The sequence below is a fragment of the Salvelinus sp. IW2-2015 genome, linkage group LG36, assembly GCF_002910315.2.
Source record: "Salvelinus sp. IW2-2015 linkage group LG36, ASM291031v2, whole genome shotgun sequence".
NCBI lineage: Eukaryota > Metazoa > Chordata > Actinopteri > Salmoniformes > Salmonidae > Salvelinus > Salvelinus sp. IW2-2015.
This window is the reverse complement of record NC_036875.1, coordinates 22,162,444-22,185,446: the sequence shown is the minus strand read 5'-3', so window position 1 is coordinate 22,185,446 and position 23,003 is coordinate 22,162,444. Positions and strand designations below refer to the sequence as shown.

General features: G+C 45.6%; 1 protein-coding gene across 1 annotated transcript in view; it reads left to right on the top strand.

Annotated features, from left to right (window-relative positions):
• The first annotated feature begins 204 nt into the window (after positions 1-204).
• LOC111959253 (uncharacterized) overlaps positions 205-23,003 on the top strand; it is a 202,670-nt gene continuing 179,871 nt past the window's right edge. The window contains 1 exon segment of the mRNA XM_070437758.1: positions 205-420. Within this exon segment, the coding sequence (XP_070293859.1) occupies positions 384-420 (37 nt within the window). The 5' untranslated portion in view covers positions 205-383.

Sequence of the window (23,003 nt, the reverse complement as noted above, 5' to 3'; positions counted from 1 at the left end):
TCCTCCCTCCCTCCCTCCCTCCCTCTGTTTTTTCATGGCCAGCTCTGATCTGACAGCTGAGTGAGCTGGGATGGGGGAAGTTTTGGGAATGTTATGACTTCAGCAGTAACAGCTGACATAGTGCCCTCACAACATAACCAACATCATCTGCATTCCTGCCATGTGTAATTGTCACTGTGTGAGGGGCGATGTACAAGTGTTAGAGTTTGCTTGTGACTCAGTGTGTTTGTTTGTTAGCCAGTGTGAGCGGGGATATGTGGTTTTGTGCTTGCGCTCGCTTGTATGTTCGAGAGTCGGTGTGTGTTTCATTGAGAGAGAGCGTGTGTCTATCAGTATGTGTGTGTGTGTGAGTGAGTAAGCATCAGTGGGTAGCAGCAGCGGTCATGGTTCTCAGTCTTAGACGAGCTGGGGCAGGGGAAGGTAAGTTGAGGAGGCCGCTCCACTCAGAATTCTGCATTGTGGGACTGTGTCAGGGGCTTGTGGGTTTGCGTTGTTCCTTTGTGTGGTTGGTTATTGATTGTCTCTGGCCCAGGATGTGTCACCTCCTCTATTCTATATTGTCCTTTGTACTGGCTGGCTGTTCTTAGAGGGAGGAGGCGGAGGGAAGGGGGTAGACAGAGAAAAATACGAATGTGTGGAGAAAGAGTGTAACTGGTTGTTTTCCCGGAATGGAGTGAAGAAGGTAGAACAGAAAAGGAGCGATGGAGATAGAAAGATGGCTAGTTACTGGTGGGTGCTGCTTTAAAGTTATTTACTCTTCTGGCTTTTCTGTCTCTTTCTTTCTCTATCTCTCTCTCCCTCTCTCTCTCTTTCTCTCATTTTCTTTCTCCCCTTTCCACCCTTTTCTCTACCCTCCCTCCCTCCCTCCCTCCCTCCCTCCCCTCTCTCCCTCCCCTCAGCTATCAGTGGTAATGACCTGAATCATTCTCCTCTCTGTCATTACTGCTCTGCTGCACTCTTCCCTGTCTGCTACACTACATATGGCCTGTTTCTGCTCCTGCTTTACCAGGCAGATAGGCACGTTAGGAAATTATAGACTTCATCTCCTTTAGTTGGGTTAGTATAGTTTGGGTTTGAAAGTCAGAGATACTGTTTGGCAAAATGTGTAAACTGTTTGGTTTCCAGGGCTATTTATTTAACAGTGGGATATTACCGGTTGATCCGTGTTTAGTGTAATGCTAACGACTTGAATGTAGCATTCTCACTCAGATTAGCATGATGCTAATAGTGGCACAATTTATGCATTTGACGGGGACAATGCACATCAATTAACATTTCTGTAAATGTCATAGGTTAATAAAAAAAAAACATCAATCAGTCTCACATTCTCAGAATGTAGTGTTGGGTTTCAATTGACCTCTGAATCCTCTGTCAGGTTAGATTTATTGTAGGAACCCCTGACTGTAGCTGATCATTTACTCATAGTGAGGTGGTCTCATCAAACATTCAGCAGCCATACTGGAGTGGAATGGAGCTGTATCTGTATCTGTGAGCTGTATCTGTCGCTGTTCCTGGCTGCAGCCTGGCAGCCTGCAGACTCCTAGCTGTCTACTCTGACATGGACAGGAATAATCAGGAATACTGGCCTAATTGGTTCCTCTGATGCCACACTGGAGACTGGCAGACTGGCACATGGTGTGAAGAGGCAGGGCACTTTCCTGGAGCACTTTATCAGACTGGAGTTACTGTATGGTTTGTGTGTTTGGGATGTGTGTGTGCATATTTGCATGTCTGTGCGAACATGTTGGTCCTAATTTGTCGATTAATAAATATGAGTGTGTGTGTTCCTTTCCTCTAGATGTTGACCTATAACAGTCTACCTTGTCTCAACTGGATCAATATCACCATTAGTAGAAGCTGTTATGTACTATTACGCCTATGATCTATTATTTATGCCTCCAGTTCAGTGGAACAGAGGGTTGAGCTGGTCTTTTGGAGGGGAAGATGGAGAGATTATAGGTTGTAATCCAGGATGATACTGAGATTAAAACAGATTACACACACACTGAGGAGATCTGTGGATTTAGACCAGGTATCTGTGTGTGTGTGTGTGTGTGTGTGTGTGTGTGTGTGTGTGTGTGTGTGTGTGTGTGTGCCGTGCGTGCGTGCGTGCGTGCGTGTGTGCCCATAAAAGTGTGTGCAGTAACAGTGTGTTCGACACTAGCTTGGTTCTGTCTCTTGTCAAATGTGTGGGCAATTGGTGCTTTGCTGGAGTTTGTTTTTCAGAGGAGAGCAAATGGAGGGAGCTAGAGGAAGCTGAATGATTCTTCTGCCTGTTGTTCCTCTGCTGTGCTGTGAAGCGTAGCACGCTCTGATACAAGACCACTCTCTCCCTCATCTTAGACCAGGGAAAAACATCAATCCTTTAGTGGGCTTTCTCTTCCTTACATAGTACACACATTCCAAAACACTCACTCACTTAGACATGCACTTGTACACCAAATATTCCACAATAACAGCCTCCTATACACACATACACACACACATACACACACACACGGATATACACTACATGACTTAAAGTATGTGGACACCTGCGTGTCGAACAACTCATTCCAAAATCAATTAATATGCAGTTGGTCCCCCCTTAGCCTCCATTCTTCTGGGAAGGCTTTCCACTAGATGTTGGAAAATTGCGAAGGGGATTTGCTTGCATTCAGCCACAAGAGCATTAGTGAGGTCGGGCACTGATGTTGGCCGATTAGGCCTGGCTTGCAGTCGGCGTTCCAATTCATCCCAAAGGTGTTCGATGGGGTTGAGGTCAGGGCTCTGTTCAGGCCAGTCAATATTTTTCCACAACAATCTCGACAAACCATTTCTGTATGGACCTCACTTTGTGCATGGGGGCATTGTCCTGCTGAAACAGGAAAGGGCCTTCCCCAAACTGTTGCCACATAGTCAGAAGCACAGAATCGTCTAGAATACTAATGCCGTAGCATTAAGATTTCCTTTCACTGGAACTAAGGGACCCGGACCATGAAAAACAGCCCCAGACTATTATTCCTCCTCCACCAAAATGTACAGTTGGCACTATGCATTCATGCAGGTAGCGTTCTCCTGGCATCCGCCAAACCCAGACTCATCCGTCGGACTGCCAGATGGTGAAGCGTGATTCATCACTCCAGAGAACTCGTTTCCACTGCTCTAGAGTCCAATGGCGGCAAGCTTTATACCACTCCAGCCGACACTTGGCATTGCTCATGGTGATCTTAGGATTGTGTGCAGCTGCTCGGCCATGGAAACCCATTTCAAGAGTTCTTGTGTTGATGTTGCTTCCAGAGGCAGTTTGAAACTCGGTAGTCAGTGTTGCTACCGGTGGCATCCTATGACGGTGCCACGTTAAAAGTCCCGGACTTCTTCAGTAAGGCCATTCTACTGCCAATGTTTGTCTATGGATATTGCATGACTGTGCACTTGATTTTATACACCTGTCAGCAACGGTGTGGCTGAAATAGCTGAATCCATTAAGTTGAAGTCGTGTCCACATACTTTTGTATATATAGTGTACTTTCTAGGACAACATGTTGTATGAAACAGACACTTAATGAACCCCATAATCCTAAACAAGAAACAAACCTCTAACACTAGTGTCGCAAAATGACATCACCATATTATTACATCACTACATCAGAGCCCAGATTCACAAAACACTTCTTACGCAAAAACACAAAGCTTCTTATTAAGGAAAAAAATAAGAAGTTCATAAGTGCAATTTCTCAACAATATCTTATGATTTAAGGATTTTCCTACAAATTTCTCAAATATTTTCTTACGAATCTTCTTAAGATGTTTGTTGCTAGTCAACCGTTTTAGCTAGCTATCTATATCTAGTTAGCAATGGCAATCATGTTAGCATATTTACAACTGAGATTACTGTTCTAAAACATGTTATTGGGTTTAAATAATCAATACTGAAACTTTCAGATTAAGTTTGTGAGTGAATTAAACATGTTAAATTGCTTTCATGAGCTTTTTCTCTCACTGCCCTTAGTTTAAGACAAGGGTTTAGCTATCTTGGAATTAACAACATTTCCAATGACTTTATTTTAAAAAATCTAATTTCTTCTTAACTTTTTTGCTCAAGGAGAAACAGAAGAAATTACAGAAGAAATGTTCCATGAACCTTTTTGAGGAATAGCAACTTTGCTTAACTTTCTTCTTAAGTTTATAGTTATTAAGGAAAAAAATTGACTTAAGAAGAAATGTCTTCTTAATAAGAAGGTTTTGTGAATCTGGGCCCAGCTTCTTCTTATTACATCATCAGTTATCGCCCGTTACGTAATCACCATTGCCATGCAGGCCAGATGATGCCCGAGGCCATCTTGCTCTACCATGTTCTCAGAATGCAGTGTAGTGAGACTTATGAGAGCTTTGATATGGCCAAAGGGATACGTCAGGAGTTTTGGCAATCAGGCCATTTATCTACTTCCCCCAGAGTCAGATGAACTCGTAGATACAATTGTTATGTCTCTGTATCCAGTATGAAGGAATATAGAGGTAGTTTCGCGAGCCACTGTTAGCAGTTGTGCTAGCACTAGTTAGCAACTTCCTTCAAACTGCACGCAGAGACATAAACATGGAATCCACACGTTCTTCTGACTCTGGGGAAGTAGATAAGGGGCCTGATTGCTAAAATCCCAAAGTATCCCTTTAATATGACCTTCCATATGTAGGTGAGAGTGACTGTGAGGAAGAGAGGGGGGAAACAGAGGGAGAGGGGGGGATGATGAGGAAAAGAGGAGAAGTGGGGGGAAACAGAGAGAGAGAGAGGGATGATAGAGAGTGAGGAAGAGAGGAGGGAAACAGAGAGTGATGGAAAGTCAGTGACTGGGGAAGAGAGGAGGGAAACAGAGAGTGATGGAAAGTCAGTGACTGGGGAAGATAATACCTAATCCAGTTAATAATAGAGCATTGGATTAGAGGGGTGTGTGTGTGGGGGAGGGGGGGGTATGTGTGTGTGCATGCGTATGTATGTGTATGTGGAATTTCTCATTAACAGAGAGAGGCTCTAATCAGACCAGTCCAGATGGACACGAGAGAGAGTTTGTGTGAATACAGTATTAACCAGAAAGTGTGTCTTATTCTCCCTGAATTAGTTTTGAGGACACACCCCTGTATGCATTTATATAAATGGAGATTTAGCCAATTGGTTCGTTTGCCTATCCGCAGTTCAAACAGCCAAACCCTAAAATATGGGACATTTGGGTTGTAAAATAAATAAATATTTATTTGTGTAAATATATCACACCAAATGAATAATTGATTTAAGGAGTTCCCACCTCATGGTTAATTCATTAATGTAGCCCAACATTCCCAGAGCCACGGGAAGAAAGCGTTAATAGCGAGCATTGGTTCAGGGCAAGAACACAATGTATTACTTGGCAACATTAATCTGTATTAGAGCTCATCTAACTTTTGAAATGACACATACACACAGGGCCGTGCACAGACCCTTGGTGGGCATGTGCTCAAACACTTTTGTTTTTCTTCAGCAACCGTGGTCACATACTTGTTGAGCAATTATTACAAGAAGGGGGAAAAGCAGCACAATCTGATGAGGAAAGTATTTTGCTAAACTATTTTGAACTGGAATAAATGCTGCACTCATAAACATTGACCAACACAATTCCAGTCAAAATAGAAAATGGTCAGAAATACTATAGCCTACCGTGACTATAGCCAACCTAACTCCATGTGTTGCCACTATCATGTATCCCAATGGTTTTCTAACTTTTTCACCTGCAATCCCCAAAAAGTACTGGTACAAAACGTGCATGCCCCCCACGCACACACATGCACGCGTGCACACGTGAACATACATACACAATCTCAATGTAGCCTGTCATTTCAGCCATAAACGGTGATGCATTTTCAAAACGCAACATAGCTTACAAAAACAAACTAAGTTTTACATCTGCATTTCAAGCTGAATGTCATTCATGTTAGCAGCCAATTTCAATTAGGGATATATCTTGTCACTTCCCTGGAGTTCAGAGCAAGCAGAATCATACAGCCTCCTTGTAGCAGGACCAGATGGAAGGCATGTTCTGTCTGCACAGCGCCATCACTATGGAGAGCAGCCTGCCTGCAGAGTGCTCATTGCCAGCCGGGTAGCCCTGTTCTTCCTCACAAATATCTTAATAAATTTGCCAGGATACGTTACATTTTCATCCCGATATATTGAAGGAGGTACGATGTTACAGCTGCATATCTTTAGACATATAGCCAGTAGCCACCCAAACTAGTCCTATCTGAAATGATCAATCAAATCGCCAGGTAGCATATTGTTCTGGCAAAGATGAGTCAGTAGATTGCTAAACTGTATTTCATATGAATGATAAACTTGCCTGGCAAAACTGGAGGAAATGAAACTAGTTATTCTGGTCACAAATCCGGATATGTGCCAATGCTGATGACTGGCCACTGGTCAACTATCAAGACGCGCACATTTTTGATTCTGAAGCATAGATGAGGGGAATTATACCACCACCGAAAAGGGTACATTGGAGACTGAAAGGCCAAGGGGGCATGTACTCTGTACAGGTGGAGCCCTATCCGTTGTTGTCAGGATAAGGTTGTCTCAGTATTGATTCCCATCAGAAGGAAGTTGTTGATTATGGTGATACTATGGTGGTATTGATGTGTGTCAGCAGGAGCATCAGTTGACAGCCGGCTGACACTAAACCTCACTCCTCTTAGAAAGCATGCATTCTCAACCACACATTCACACACGCACGCGCGCGCGCACGCACGCACCACCGACGCACGCACGCACGCACGCACGCACGCACGCAACCACACACACACACACACACACACACACACACACAACACACACACACACCACAACACACACCCACACACACAGCCACACACACACACACACACCCATGGCATAGTCTACCTATCTTTTACTGTAGTATTTCCATGCAAATGTGAGATGTGATTCTAGCTGGTTAATACAACACAGTAGATCTCTCTGTCAGTACTTGACCTGATTACAGTCATGGAGAGAGACTCAACATCAGGATGTGCCTGCATAGCAACACAGATTCATAGATTAGTCTACTAGTAAGTTCTTTAAATTGGGAGCAAATTTCACAATTTGTCACACTGTTACAATTATTCTCACTGTCGTTGTGTTACTAACTCTACTGTGACATGATGCATTGCTCGTGTTACGGTCACAAAGACACATTAAGAAGATAATTATACTGTACATCTTGTACATGTTTGGGTCTTTTGACAGTACCACTAAAGCGTGTTATTGATGAATAGCAGCATCAATGGCCAATGTAACGGTTTGTGTGCGCTGTATTTGTCTGTTTGTGCTGTAGGCCTACTGTTTGTGTTGACCAAAGTAGAATGCAGTGGATCCTCATCAGCTTACTATGTGTTTGTGTACTTGGGTGTGCGTGGGTGCGTGCATGTGTGTTGGGTGAGTGTGGGTGCGTGTATGTGTGTGTGTGTTGGGTGGGTGTGTGTGTGTTGGGTGGGTGTATGTGTGTTGGGTGGGTGTGTTGGGTGGGTGTATGTGTGTGTGTTGGGTGGGTGTATGTGTGTTGGGTGGGTGTATGTGTTGTTGGGCGGGTGTTGGGTGGGTGGGTGTATGTGTGTTGGGTGGGTGTATGTGTGTTGGGTGTGTGTGTGTGTATTGGGTGTGTGTTGGGTTGGTGTATGTGTGTTGGGTGTGTGTTGGGTGGGTGTATGTGTGTTGGGTGGGTATATGTGTGTTTGGTGCGTGCATGTGTGTTGTGTGGGTGTTGGGTGGGTGGATGTGTGTTGGGTGTGTATTAAGAGTGTAGGAGGAATAAAGAGTGTCAGCACACCAGGCAGGTCACCCATGATACAAGTCAGTGTTCGACGTCCATCCATGTCTGAGGACTTTGGGAGTTGACAAGGAAAACCGCCACTAGCGGCAACAGTGAGTGTTGTTGACAGGGATGGCGAAAGGTTGTAAGCATCTGAATCCAAAGGTTGTATGTTCAAATCCAGCGATAGAAAGTTGTTCTTGATATATTTTTTCAAGCCTATCCAAAACCTTAAACCTTACTGTGGTGTATTGAGAAATGTATTATCTGTTAATGACTTTAGATTTAAAATGGTTGCAAATAGCCAATGAGATTTTTATCCAGGGGTTGAGTTATTTGAATAAACAAATGACAGTGGGGTTTCCGTTCTTACATTGAAGTGATTGGATTACGAGATGAAAGGGTGGTTAAAGTTCAATGATGTATTGGGGAGTTGGGCTGAAGACACTGTGGAGAGTAGTCAACTGGGATGTGTTAAGGAGAACATTAAATACATCTGTTCTGTTTATTATAATCACGCTTCGGAGTCTTCAGTAAAGGAACCCATCATTTTAGAATGCAACACTTACCTTAACCATTTGGCGTTAATGCCGAACCTTAAAATTGTGTAGTTAATGCCTAAACATAACCTTAAGCACTTTGACATTTTAAGTTTGAAACAAATATGAAATTTGACATTTGTGAAACATGGATGAACGTCTAATTCTGACATGAGACTGTGAGAGCTTGTAGGAATAAACAGTGTCACCGTGGTAACAAGTTGAGACATTCACAAGCGAGCCGCGCCTGGTGTGAAGCAATGTGCCTTAGCCAATATCAATCACAGTGTGACCTTTACACACATACAGACACACAAACACACACACACACTGAATGACCTCTCTGGTTCTGGCAGAGAGGTGATGGTAGAGTGAATCCCAGAGGGAAAGTCTAGACATTGTTGTTACCATAAACACTGAACTCTCAGCTGTCATATGCTGCTGTATAAATCAGAGAATAGGTGGAAGGTGCTATTCCATACAATGGTAATCATTAATAAAATGTGACTTCTTTCTCCAAATTATATGACATACATGATGTCATGTTTGGATGATTGTGTGTAAAGATGCTTTGTGGTTATATGTAATATCCACTCCTTTATATGAGATAGAAGTGTATTGTTTGGGTGCATAAACATCTTCCATGGTGCGTTGTGACAATGTGTAGTAGTGTACTTCCTCCTCTGGGGTTTAGCAGTGACACTGGCCTCCTGTCTGAGTGTTTAGTGACAGGTACAGAGCCTTCCCCTGACAGCCGTCTACACATCTGTACTCTACAGAACCACCGCTCACTGACGGTCAGGAGTCAATGTCAGCTTAGAGACTGACAGACGGACACACAGACAGACAGAAAGACACTTCCTGAAAGGAGTCTCACACAGAGACAGAGCAGTCTATGCATCAAATGAACAGTCTATTTTGAATTGATAATCAAATATAATCTCAGGGACTGTTCAATAAACCATACAACATTGTAGCCTTATTAGAATCCCCGAAAAGGTATTTTGTTTAAAAGTAATTACTACGTGATTCACTGCTATTTTGAAATGGTAAAAACAGCTGTAGCCATGAGTAAAAATTATGACATTCTAGTTTTATCTGATAAGGGAGGAAATTAGTGATGTGATAAATGTACAATGTTAATGTTAATGTTAAAAGTGCAATTTTTTTATATTTTAAACGATAATGAAAACTCAGAAAATGACGTAAATTCACAATTCAGATATGATCCTGAGTATGACCGCTAGGGGGCAGTGCAGTTCAATCTACCACAGTCCTGGCAACTTACCAGACGCTGCTCACCTTCCTGCTGTCCCCCACCCACTCACCAACAATGGTAGTTAATATAATTGTAGTTTCTCTGCAGTGCCCCTCTCCCCCATGTTATCAGTTGTCAGCGCATGGGACTTCTCATTAATGTGATGGATAGTTGCAGTGATGTATGACTGCATGTTCATAGACGTCCAACAATCTGTTGTTAATGTCACGTATGGTGTTTGAGAGCTTGCACTTTGTACTTACTTCCCTTTGTGATGATGATCGGGACCTGTTACTGCTAGTTTTGATAACTGAACTGTGATATAAAATAATGTGGGTTAGGGATTTTGTCTAAATGTTAAGGATCCAAATGTCATTGAAAGATTCACACCCCTACAGCGAATACATTCAAGCAGCATATCAAACTTGGATAATGTTGTAGGTTACACTGACAAGTATACAAATACATACCAGGGCATTTTATTTAGAAATCTGATTATGGGGGAGATGTGAGAAACTAGCTTGCTTGCTTTTTTAGCCAGGTAGATAGCAAACTGCTAGCGGAGAAGCCTATGGCAGGCACAAAATTAGGTAATGTAAAACAAACCTAAACTTTCATTACATCAAGCTATTATTACACAGCTGGAACGCCGATTAAGCTGTTTACATGTCCTAATAATTAGAAAGGTTGCTCAGAAAACCAATATGCTTACTTCGAATTTGACCATACGCCAATTAAGATACGTAGAGTAAGGTGTTTACATTACTATTTTCATACTCGGCCTACTGCCATAATCAGTTTAATAATTGAATGATTAGTGTGCATGTAAACATACACTAAGACAGGGTTTCTTGGGGGGGGGGGGGGGCATGTTGTTACCTCCCAGAGAATCAGGTGATCCCCGCTGGCCCTCCTGTGGGCTGACCTTCTCAACAGACATAGAGTAGACCAGACAAACATTGTCTCCGTCTCTCTCTATATTCTTCCTTTCATCTCTATACCTCCTTATTTCATCACTCCCGATTCCTCTCTCTCTCCTACTTCTCTCCTCCCCTACTCTCTCTCTCTCTCTCAATCAATTTCAATTTAAGGGCTTTATTGGCATGGGAAACATATGTTAACATTGCCAAAGCAAGTGAAGTCTCTCTCTCTCTCTCTCTCTCTCTCTCCTCTCTCTCTCTCTCTCTCTCTCTCTCTCTCTCTCTCTAACTAGGTTGTGATATCATCATTAATTTACAACAAGCACAATGCACACGAACACAGACACATGCTACTCTCTAAGGGTGATGTGCTGGATGTTGAATGCATGTTGTGGCTGCTGTTTTTGGCTCCTGTGTTGGAGGAGAAGGAAAGAGTTTGTGACCTGATTTCATATGACAGGATTTACTCTAGCATGTCTCAGATGCTTCCTCTCTCTCTCTCTCTCTCTCCCTCAATCTCTTTCTTTCTTTCTCTCTCTCTCTCTTTCCCTCTCTCTCTGTCGCTCTCTCTTTGTCTTGCTGTCTCTCTCTCTTTGTCTTGCTGTCCTCCTCTGTCCGTCTCTCTCTCTCCATCTGTCAGGTGTGTTACATGTAGGTTGGAGTAGCAGAAGTTGACAGGATGGTAGAAGAAAAACAATCACTCTCACGAATATACCAGCCCCTACACACACACACACACCACACACACACACACACACACACACACACACACACACACACACACACACACACACACACACACACAACCACACACACACACACACACACACACACACACACACACACACACACACACACACACACACACACACACACAACACACACACACACACACACACACACACACACACACACACAGAGAGAGAGAATACACCGCAGACCCTGTAGCATAGTGGCACAGATTCAAAATGTATGTCAAAAATCCAGATTTAGTCACACAATCCATAAACTTTTACGCTATTGAAGCTGCACACATAAAGAGACACCCCACACTGGCACGTATGTTCACACACACACACACACACACACACACACACACACACACACACACACCACACACACACACACACACACACACACACACACACACACACACACACACACACACACACACACCACACACACACACACACACACACACACACACAGCCTCTTGGCTATGTTGCAGCTAACATATTCATACATGCAAATCAGTCTCTCCTCACCGGCTAAAATATCACACATTCACATACAGTATGAGGCACCTATATTTGCAGTAAACGTACAGACACACTCATACAAACATACACACAAAACACACTGCTGCGATGGTGCTGTGTGAGAGAGGGGGAGACAGATGTATGATGGAGGGTGTGACCTGTTGTTAAATGGCAACCAGGCTTATCGAGAGTAAATATGTGGCCAGTTAAAGAACCATTGGTGAACACTTAACCTGTCACAGCAATAAGAACAGAGCAGAGCCGCACTGCTGCAGCTGAGCATCCCTCTCTCCTCTCTACCTCCCTCTATCGTTTCCTCTCTAGCTTGCTTCCTCCCTCTCTCTTGCCATCTTTATACCTATATCTCTCTCTATGTTCCCTCCTTTCCCTATTGTTTCACACTCTTCCTGTCTTCTCTCAATTGCTTTCTACCCTTTGCTTCCTCATTTTCCGTTCTCCCTCTTTCTCCTCTCATTATCTATCCTCTCTCTGTCTCTGATTCTCTCGCTCTCTCGCTCTCTTTCGCTCTCTCTCTCTCTCTGTCTCTGATTCTCTGATTCTCTGATTCTCTGATTCTCCTCTCTCTCTCTCTCTCTCTGATTCTCTGATTCTCTCGCTCTCTCTCTCTCGCTCTCTCTGTCATTCTCCAGAGTGAAGAGGCACATCAATTCATTCCGTCTCTTTTGTTTTCAGCTCAGGAAAAGCAGTAGGAGGTGTGTGTGTCAGGCACATTGCATGTGTGTCTGTGGTGTGTATCTCTCTGAATGTGTGGAGCATTGCGTCAGGGGGGTGTGTTGCGCTGTGGGTGGGTCTACCGTGCTGTCAGTCAGTGACGCACACTGAGCACGTGCGCCGGTCTTGGTTGGGGAGAGGTTGTGTGGTGGTTATCTGGCCGATGGCTGGGAGAGCTGCAAGAGCTGCAAGCGTTGCAGCCCTGCGATGATGTGTGTGCCTGCTGAGTGTGTCTGTGTGCTCTGCTGCAACTCGAGTCCTATAGTGAATAATGCAGAGCAGAGCAGCTGAATGAATAATGCATTGTGCATGTTTACTAGCACTGCTGTTAGCTTAACCAGAGCTGGAAGGAAGGAACCTGTGGCTGCCTCTGTCTGTCTCACTCTCTGACTATCTGACTATCCGACTGACTGACTGACTGACTGACTGACTGACTGACTGGTACAAGGAGAACATGTCCCACTACCATTTTCTCAAATGCTGTAAGTAAGCTCTGGACAGCTGTCCTCCCTTTTCTGTCTCTCTATCTTTTTCTCTTTCTATTTGTCTAGTAGTTGCTACTGTTGTTTATGTCAGTGTGTAGCAGATGCAAGTGTGTGTGTGTGAGAGAGAGAGAAAGTGAGAGGTGTGCCTGTATTAACTCATGCTCATGCCAGTCTTGTGTGAAAGCATGATGTGACTATCTCTAGCAGTTTATAACGTAATGTACCTGTGTAACATTTGGTATGATAGTGTCATGCATAATAATGGTGAGCCAACGTGTCTCTGATATTATATTCTGATGTATCCAGCGTGTGCCATTTGTGTGTGTGTAGTTGTGTGTGGGAGCGAGAGTGGTATTTGCCTGTGTGGGTGTGTGCAATTATGTTTTTTGTGTGTGTCTCTGCAATGTGTTTGTGTGGGATGTGTGTTACGTGTGTACTGTGGGTGGGTGTGCGAGCTTGCTGCAGACAGAGTGCTGTAGCTGTGTGAAGTTGACCGGTGAATGCGGCAGGTAGCGGGAGGCTCTGGGTAATTCAGCTAGAGTGACAGACAGAAAGGTAGAGCAGAACAGCAGGGAGAGAGATGGGAAAAGAGAGGAATGGCTGGAGAGAGAGAAGAACGAAAGAGAGGGATGCAGAGAGAGATGAGAGAAAGAGTGAAAGAGAGGAATGGAAAGAGTAATTGAGAAAGAGGGAGAGAGATGGGAGAGAGGCAATATTGAGAGAAATGTGAGGATGGGGACAGGAAGATGAGAAATGTGAGGATGGGGACAGGAAGGGGAGACGTGGATGTAAGGAAAGGAGGATAAGTGACAGTTGAGGAAAGGAGAAAGAGGGACAGATTATGAGTCAGGGAAAAGGTGAATAAAGGAGATAAAAAGAGTGAGAGAACAGATGATGGTGCATGACTAAGAGATTAGGAGACAGAGGGAGCCGGGGAGGTAAAGAGAGATAGAAGGAGATATATCTGGGAAAGCGGTAGAGGAAAACAGCTGCCAGGGAAGGTGATTGGTTAATAATTTCCTCGATCTATACCTCTCTCCTCTATTTCCCTGTTGTTTCTTTTCCCTGCTTTTTCTCCTTTCCTCCCTCTATGAATTATTATTTTCTCAAAGGCTGAAATGTGTTGGTTATTTAACAAGTTTGTGTGTGTGTGTGTGTGTGTGTGTGTGTGTTGTGTGTGTGTGTGTGTGTGTGTGGTGTGGTGTGTGTGTGTGTGTGTGTGTGTGTGTGTGTGTGTGTGTGTGTGTTGTGTGTGTGTGTGTGTGTGTGTGTGTGTGGTTGTGTGTGTGTGTTGTGTGTCTGTGTGTGTGCGTGCCTGCGTGCGTGCGTGCGAGCGTGCCAGCGAGCGAGCGAGCGAGTGTGTGTGTAACTCAAAGGGCAGATAGAAAGAAAAGAGAGAAATGAATGGAAGAAAAAGGAGAGCGAGTGAGCGAGAGGGATATGAATGAGGCAGGTGTGTGGGTTCTCACGTTTGATGTGTGCTGAAGCAGACACATGAGTGGGCTCATAGGTCAGTGGAACAGCCCTGCCTCAACCCATCCTTACAGAACTGTGCATGCATGAATAGGCACTGTAAAACATTTCATGTAAGTAATTTACTGGCAGCAATTGGCCAGGAAATTACTGTAATGTATTTATACAGTACAGCTACTGTAATCCATTTTACGGTACCACATTTTTTACTGTAATATAATTTACAGTATATTACTGGCTACAGCAACATATTACCCAGTATTCTTTGTAGGTTTTAATTTTTACATTTATATTTACATTTTGGTTATTTAGTGGTTGCTCTAGTCCTTAGCAACTTACAGTCAGTGCGTTCAACCAAGGTTGATAAAAAATAACATATTACAGTTATGGCAAGTAAAACATTTCTGTAAACCGTAACAGACAATTTTGTTGGAGTTAGTCCTTTCGAGTCGATCGCAATTAACATAATAAAAATCTCCATCAAAATGTGTCTGTTTAAACTAGATACACCTATCTGCATCCGTCTATGTTGGACTTCCACATCTGTGGTGGAAAGTGGCACCGCTACAGCGCTGTTTGTCAGACCAGGATACATCCCGAAAATCAGTCTTCTGACGAAAATGTCTGTAAAGTCTGAATGTATTTCTATTTATTCTGGATCCCCATTAGCTGCTGCCAAGGCAACAGCTACTCTTCCTGGGGTCCAAAACGGTTTGGCCTACGAACTCATTTAAAAAGATGACACTCTCACAAACATGATGGTGTTCGCTGTTTTGCTCTACAACACCCACAAGTGTCACAGGATTTGTCTGAAGGTAACCCGGTACCATTTAAAAAAATGAATGGAAGTATGGAAGTAGTTTTGTGCCAACACACCTTCTTATATCTTCTAGAAATAGGACTGACACTTTGCCTCTGTTTTGCCATTTATGAATTCAATGTGTTTCTATGGGCTATAGTAGTAAAGGAGAAATTCAATATTTTCTCAAATATTGGGGGGATACCTTCAGGGGTCATAAAGTTCAAAATCAAATAGCTAAATGAGCCATGGTATGACCATCTTAAAACAATTCCATATGTTAGCTTAGTAACATAGCCCAAAGGCTTACACTTTTAGGGGTTAAGAATGCATTGGTCTTCAAAGTTCTAATTACAACAAGAGACATTGCCTTCAGAAAGTATTCATAGCCTTTGACTTATTCCACAATACAATTCAAAATGTATTAAATATTTTAAAAAATTCACCCACCTACACTCAAAATCCCAAACGGACAAAATTATAACTTGTTTTTAGACATTTTGGAAAATATATTTAAAATGAAATACAGAAATATCTCATTTATATAAGTATTCATACCCCTGAGTCAATACATGATAGAATCACCTTTGGCAGAGATTACAGATGTGAGTCTTTCTGGGTAAGTCTCTAATTGGATTGTACAATATTTGCACATTATTCTTTAAAAAAATTATTCAAGCTCTATCAAGTTGGTTGTTGATCATTGCTAGACAGCCATTTTCAGGTCTTGCCATAGATTTTCAAGCCAATTTAAATCAAAACTTTAACTAGGCCACTTGGAAACATTCAATTTAATCTTGGTAAGCAACTCCAGTGTAGATTTGGCTTTGTGTTTTAGGTTATTGTCCTGCTGAAAGGTGAATTTGTCTCCCAGTGTCTGTTGCAAAGCAAACTGAACCAGGTTTTCCTCTAGGTGTTTGCATGTAGTTAGCTCTATTCTGTTTGTTTTTATCCCAAATAAAATCCCTAGTCCTTGCTGATTACAAGCATACCCATAACATGATGCAGCCACCATCGTGCTTGAAAATATGAAGAGTGGTACTCAGTGATGTGTTGTCTTGGATTTGCCCCAAAGATAACACTTTCTATTCAGGATATAAAGTTAATTTCTTTGCCATATTTTTTGCAATTTTACATTTACTTTGAAAACCTCCCTGGTCTTTGTGGTTGAATCTGTGTTTGAAATGCACTGCTCGACTGAGGGACCCTACAGATAATTGTATATGTGGGGTACAGAGATGAGGTAGTCATTCAAAAATCATGTTAAACACTAATATTGCACATAGAGTAAATCCAGCTTATTATGTGACTTGCTCAGCCAATTTTTACTCTTGAACTTATTTAGGCTTGCCATAATAAAGGGGTTGAATGAATACTTGTTGACTTGAGACATTAACGCTTTTCATTTCAATTCATTTGTCAAAATGTATAAAAACATAATTCCACTTTCATGTTATGGGGTGTTGTTTGTTGGCCAGTGACACAAAATCGCAATTGTATCCATTTTAAATTCAGACTGTAAAACAACATCTGGAAACGGTCAAGGGTGTGAATACTTCCTGAAGGCACTGTATCTTATGATATATCTCTGACTATTTCTGGATAGTGCCAATACAAAACTGAGATATAATTAACGGTACTTGATGCCAGAACAATGAAACACAGTATAACACAGTAAAAGTGACTATTAAACTGTAGTGAAGGGAAACCCAGGCTTTCTGAAGGCTTTGGAGCTTCATTTTTCGTTCACAATGCATATTAGTGATATCTGCTGTTCAGCAATAAATAGCAGCGTGTGATTATCCGATGCATTTTTTTCTCCACTGTTTCCGTCTGAACTCTGTGGTGCAGCATTAAATCGATGGCTTTACCAGGTTTGCATCTTACACCATGCTTCCCTTTTTTTCTTTAAGTTTACAATAAAAAAAAATGGAATCTATGGCATTATTTAGGGGACTTGAGACAGAAGCTAATATTATACTAAATAAAACAAATTATTTGAACAACAGTGCAGAAAGTGTGGTTTCGAAAGAATAAAAAAATAAGTGTGTGCCTTCAACCGGATTTGACCTCAAGTCCTTGAATGTTCCATAGTTCCCTACTCTACCTGCTAAGCTACAGGTAGGTAAAACTACATGCACAAAATCCTAACTGTATCTGTAAGTACAGTGTCCAGCAGAGGTTGGTGTTTGAAAGCAGCTTGGGGAAGAACGCATCGGAACCATGGCGGAATCTTGCATTTTGCAAAACACGGTTTGAAAAAGCACGTGATCAAACATCAGCACACTACTTCGAATTTAGCTGCTTAGTGATTTCGACGCATGCCTTGGCGCTTCGTTATCTAACGTAACGTCGCTATTAAACTTTAAGAAAATTATTTCCACAGTATTTTACTGTAATTACAAGGGATTAGAGCAAGCAGGTTGACTGTAGTCATTTGCATATTACAGCATATTAATGAATACTAGGTGTTTTATATCACTTGCACTTCTTGAGGCCTAAACAAAGGCTTCCAAACTGGTTGTGATTACAGGGCAAAACAGATCAAATGGACATGGGTAAACACTCAACAATTAAAATGTCTGATCTATTCCCTGTATACATTCAATTAATAAGAACTACTACCACATATAACTTAAATTGGTACAGCACTCTCACTAATGGGTGCAATAAATACAGCCTCTAACAAGAGAAAAAACATGTTTGGTCCAGTATGTTACTGTATTTTGAATTACTGTAAATTACTAACAGCAATTGGCCAGTAAGTTACTGCAGAGTTTCAGGACAAGGTTTGTAAAATTCCTAAATTACAGTATATTACGGTATTCTGTGGGGTACACCATTCTCACTCACTGGTGCAACAAAATAGCTCTAACGGGTGCGTGACTGGCTGCAGGGAAGTCAGGCGCAGGAGAGCAGATCTGGGTAAAAAACTGGAGCAGTTTAATATGCAAAACCAACGGCACCCAGAACAACAAAATATGGATACAAAATAACCTGTCACGAACCAGTCATAGTGCACAAGCACTTTAAAACAAACAATTTCACACACAGACATGGGGGGGAACAGAGGTGCCAGGTGTGTGGGAAAACAAGACAAAACAAATGGAAAATGAAAGGTGGATCGGCGATGGCTAGAAGACCGGTGACGTCGACCACCGAACTCCGCCCGAACAAGGAGAGGAACCGACTTCGGCGGAAGTCGTGACGCGTGGCTCCAGCAGCGTGGCTCCAGCATCGCGCCAACACCGGCCTCGGGGATGACCCAGAGGGCGAGGTACAGGGCGATCCAGACGGAGACTGTGGAACTCCCGCAGCATTGAAGGGTCCAACACGTCCTCCACCGGAACCCAGCATCTCTCCTCCGGACCGTACCCCTCCCACTCCACAAGGTACTAAAGGCCCCTCGCCCGACGCCTCGAATCCAGTATGGAGTGAACGGAATACGCCGGGGCCCCCTCGATGTCCAGAGGGGGCGGAGGAACCTCTGGCCCACTCCTGGAGCGGGCCAGCCACCACCGGCCTGAGGAGAGACACATGGAACGAGGGGTTAATACGGTAATCGGGGGGAAGCTGTAACCTGTAACTAACCTCATTCAGTCTCCTCAGTACTTTAAATGGCCCCACAAACCGCTGCCCCAGCTTCCGGCAGGGCAGGCGGAGGGGCAGGTTTCGGGTCGAGAGCCAGACCCGGTCCCACGGTGCGAACACCGGGGCCTCACTGCGGTGACGGTCTGCGCTGGCTTTCTGACACAGCACGGCCCGCCGAAGGTGATCATGAGCGGCGTCCCATGTCTCCTCCGCACACCTGAACCAGTCTTCCACCGCAGGAGCCTCGATCTGACTCTGATGCCAAGGTGCCAGAACTGGCTGGTACCCCAGCACGCAGTGGAAGGGGGAGAGGTTAGTGGAGGAATGGCGAAGCGAGTTCTGTGCCATCTCTGCCATTGGCACGAACGCCGCCCACTCCCCCAGCCGGTCCTGGAAATAAGACCTCAAAAACCTACCCACATCCTGGTTAACTCTCTCCACCTGCCCGTTACTCTCGTGGTGAAAACCCGAGGTAAGGCTGATCGAGACCCCAGACATTCCATGAATGCACTCCAGACCCTCGAAGTGAACTGGGTACCCCGATCAGACACGTCTTCCGGCACCCTGTAGTGCCGGAAGACGTGTGTAAACAAGGCCTCCACAGTCTGTAAGAACGTAGGGAGACCGGGCAGAGGGAGGAGACGACAGGACTTGGAAAAATGGTCCACAACGACCAGGATCGTGGTGTTACCCTGTGAGGGAGGAAGATCGGTAAGGAAATCGACCGACAGGTGCGACCAAGGCCGTTGTGGAACGGGTAAGGGGTGTATCTTACCTCTGGGCAGGTGCTTAGGAGCCTTACACTGGGTGCACACCGAGCAGGAAGAAACATAAACCCTCACGTCCTTCGCCAAAGTGGGCCATTCGTACTTCCCACTCAGACAGCGCACCGTCCGACCGATGCCTGGATGACCAGAGGAGGGTGACGTGTGGGCCTAATAGATCAGCCAGTCATGGACAGCAGACGGAACGTACAGACGCCCAGCGGGACACTGGAGAGGAGCGGGCTCTGCACGTAGCGCCTGCTCAATGTCCGCTTCCTGCTCCCACACTACCGGCGCCACCAGGCAGGAGACCGGGAGTATGGGGGTGGGATTCATGGGCCGCTCCTCTGTGTCATACAGCCGGGACAGTGCGTCTGCCTTCATGTTCTGGGAACCTGGTCTGTAAGAAAGGGTGAAAACAAAACGGGTGAAAAACATGGCCCACCTTGCCTGGCGAGGGTTCAGTCTCCTCGCTGCCCGGATGTACTCCAGATTGCGGTGGTCAGTCCAGATGAGAAAAGGGTGTTTAGCCCCCTCAAGCCAATGTCTCCACGCCTTCAAAGCTTTGACGACAGCCAACAGCTCCCGGTCCCCCACGTCATAGTTTCGCTCCGCCGGGCTGACTTCTTCGAGAATAAGGCATAGGGGTGGAGCTTCGGTGGCGTACCCGAGCGCTGAGAGAGCGCGGCTCCTATCCCAGCCTCGGACGCGTCCACCTCCACTATGAACGCCAAAGAGGGATCCGGATGGGCCAGCACGGGAGCCAAGGTAAACAGAGCCCTCAGGTGACCAAAAGCCCTGTCCGCCTCAGCCGACCACTGCAAACGTACTGGGCACCCCTTCAGCAGTGAGGTAATGGGAGCCGCTACCTGACCAAAACCTCGGATAAACCTCCCGTAGTAATTGGCAAACCCTATAAACCGCTGCACCTCCTTTAGCGTGGTGAGAGTTGGCCAATTACGCACGGCTGAAATGCGGTCACTCTCCATCTCCACCGCTGAGGTGGAAATGCGGTACCCTAGGAAGGAGGCGGACTACTGGAAGAACAGGCATTTCTCAGCCTTGACGTACAGGTCATGCTCCAACAGTCGACCAAGCACCCTGCGCACGAGGGACACATGCTCGGCGTGTGCAGTGGAGTATATCGGAATGTCATCTATATACACCATTACACCCTGCCCGTGCAGGTCCCTGAAAATCTTGTCTACAAAGGCTTGGAAGACTGATGGAGCATTCATCAACCCGTACGGCATGACGAGGTACTCATAGTGCCCTGAGGTAGTACTGAATGCCGTCTTCCACTCGTCTTCCTCCCGGATACGCACCAGGTTGTAAGCGCTCCTGAGATCTAGTTTGGTGAAGAATCGCGCCCCGTGCATTGACTCAATCGCTGTGGCTATGAGCGGTAGCGGGTAACTCTACCTCACAGTGATCTGGTTTAGGCCCCGATAGTCAATACAAGGGTGCATACCTCCCTCCTTCTTCTTCACAAAAAAGATACTCGAGGAGGCGGGTGAAGTAGAGGACCGAATGAACCCCTGACGCAGGGATTCGGAGACATATGTTTCCATAGCCACCGTCTCCGCCTGTGACAGGGGATACACGTGACTCCTGGGAAGTGCGGCATCTACCAGGAGATTTATCGCACAATCTCTCCAACGATGAGGTGGTAATTGAGTCGCCCTCTTTTTGGAGAAGGCGAGAGCCAAGTCGGAATATTCGGGGGGAATGCGCACGGTGGAGACCTGGTCTGGACTTTCCACCGTAGTCGCACCAATGGAAACCCCTAAACACCTCCCCGAGCACTCTCGCGACCACCCCGTGAGAGCCCTCCATTGCCATGAAACAGTGGGGTCATGACAAGCTAACCAGGGTAGGCCTAGCACCACGGGAAACGTAGGAGTGTCAATGAGGAAGAGACTGATTCTCTCCTTGTGACCCCCCTGCGTAACCAAGCCCAGAGGAGCGGTTGCCTCCCTAATCAACCCTGACCCTAATGGTCGACTGTCTAAGGCGTGAACTGGGAAGGGCATAGCCACTGGAACAATGGGGATCCCTAAACTATGGGCGAATGATCTGTCTATAAAATTCCCAGCCGCGCCTGAATCGACGAGCGCCTTATGCTGGGAATGCGGGGAAAACATACAGAACCATTTGTGCAACAGAGGGCTCTGGGTGAGAATGGTGCCGGCTCACCTGGTGTGATGCCAGAGTGCCCTGCTTGCTGTCTCGATCCCCAGAGGAACCGACCCGGCACCGACCGGCAGTGTGACCTCTGCGGCCACAGATGGTGCACGAGACGGAACCTCCTCCGGTCACCGTGAGCGCAGCACCTCCCAGCTCCATGGGCATCGGAGCGGTGGTGCTGGGGGATGGAACCGACAGACCCCGCTCTGGACGTCCGCGGGTAGCCAGCAGGTAATCCAACCGAATGGACAGGTCCACCAGCTGGTCGAAGATGAGGGTGGTGTCCCTGCAGGCCAACTCCCGACGGACGTCCTCACGCAAACTGCAGCGATCGTAGTCGATCAGGGCCCTGTCGTTCCATCCCGCGCCGGTGGCCAGGGTCCGAATGTCCATCACGAACTCCTGGGCGCTCCTCGTCTCCTGCCTCAGATGAAAGAGACGTTCACCCGCCGCTCTACCCTTGGGCGGGTGGTCGAAGACTGCCCAGAAGCGTTGGGTGAAATCCTCGAAATGGTCCAGCGCCACACTCCTTCTCCCCACACGGCGTTGGCCCACTCCAGGGCTTTCCCCGAGAGGCACGAGACGAGGGCGGACACCTTCTCACGGCCCAAAGGAGCCGGGTGGACGGATGCCAGGTAGAGATCCAGCTGCAACAGGAAACCCTGGCAGCGTTCAGCCGTCCCATCGTACTCCCGGGGAAGGGCGAGATGAATCCCCCTGGGACCGGGTGCAGGGGGGGCGAGTAGTGGAGACCCCAGTTGTGCTGGTGGAGGCGCTGGAGGAACTCCCTGTCTCTCCCAGTGGTCCATGGTTTGGACGACGCTGTCCATGGCGGCGCCGAGATGTTGGAGCATCGCCGTGTTCTCCCGGACGCGCTCCTCCACCCCTATACCAGGGGCACCTGCTCCTGCTGACTCCATATTCGGATGTGAAATTCTGTAAGGGGTGCGTAACTGGCTGCAGGGAAGTCAGGCGCAGGAGAGCAGAACTGGGTAAAAAACCGAAGCAGTTTAATATGCAAAACCAACGGCACCCAGAACAACAAAATATGGGTACAAAATAACCTGTCACGAACCAGTCATAGTGCACAGGCACTTTAAAACAAACAATTTCACACACAGACATGGGGGGAACAGAGGGTTAAATACACGACAAGTAATGAGGGAATGTGTGTGGGAAAACAAG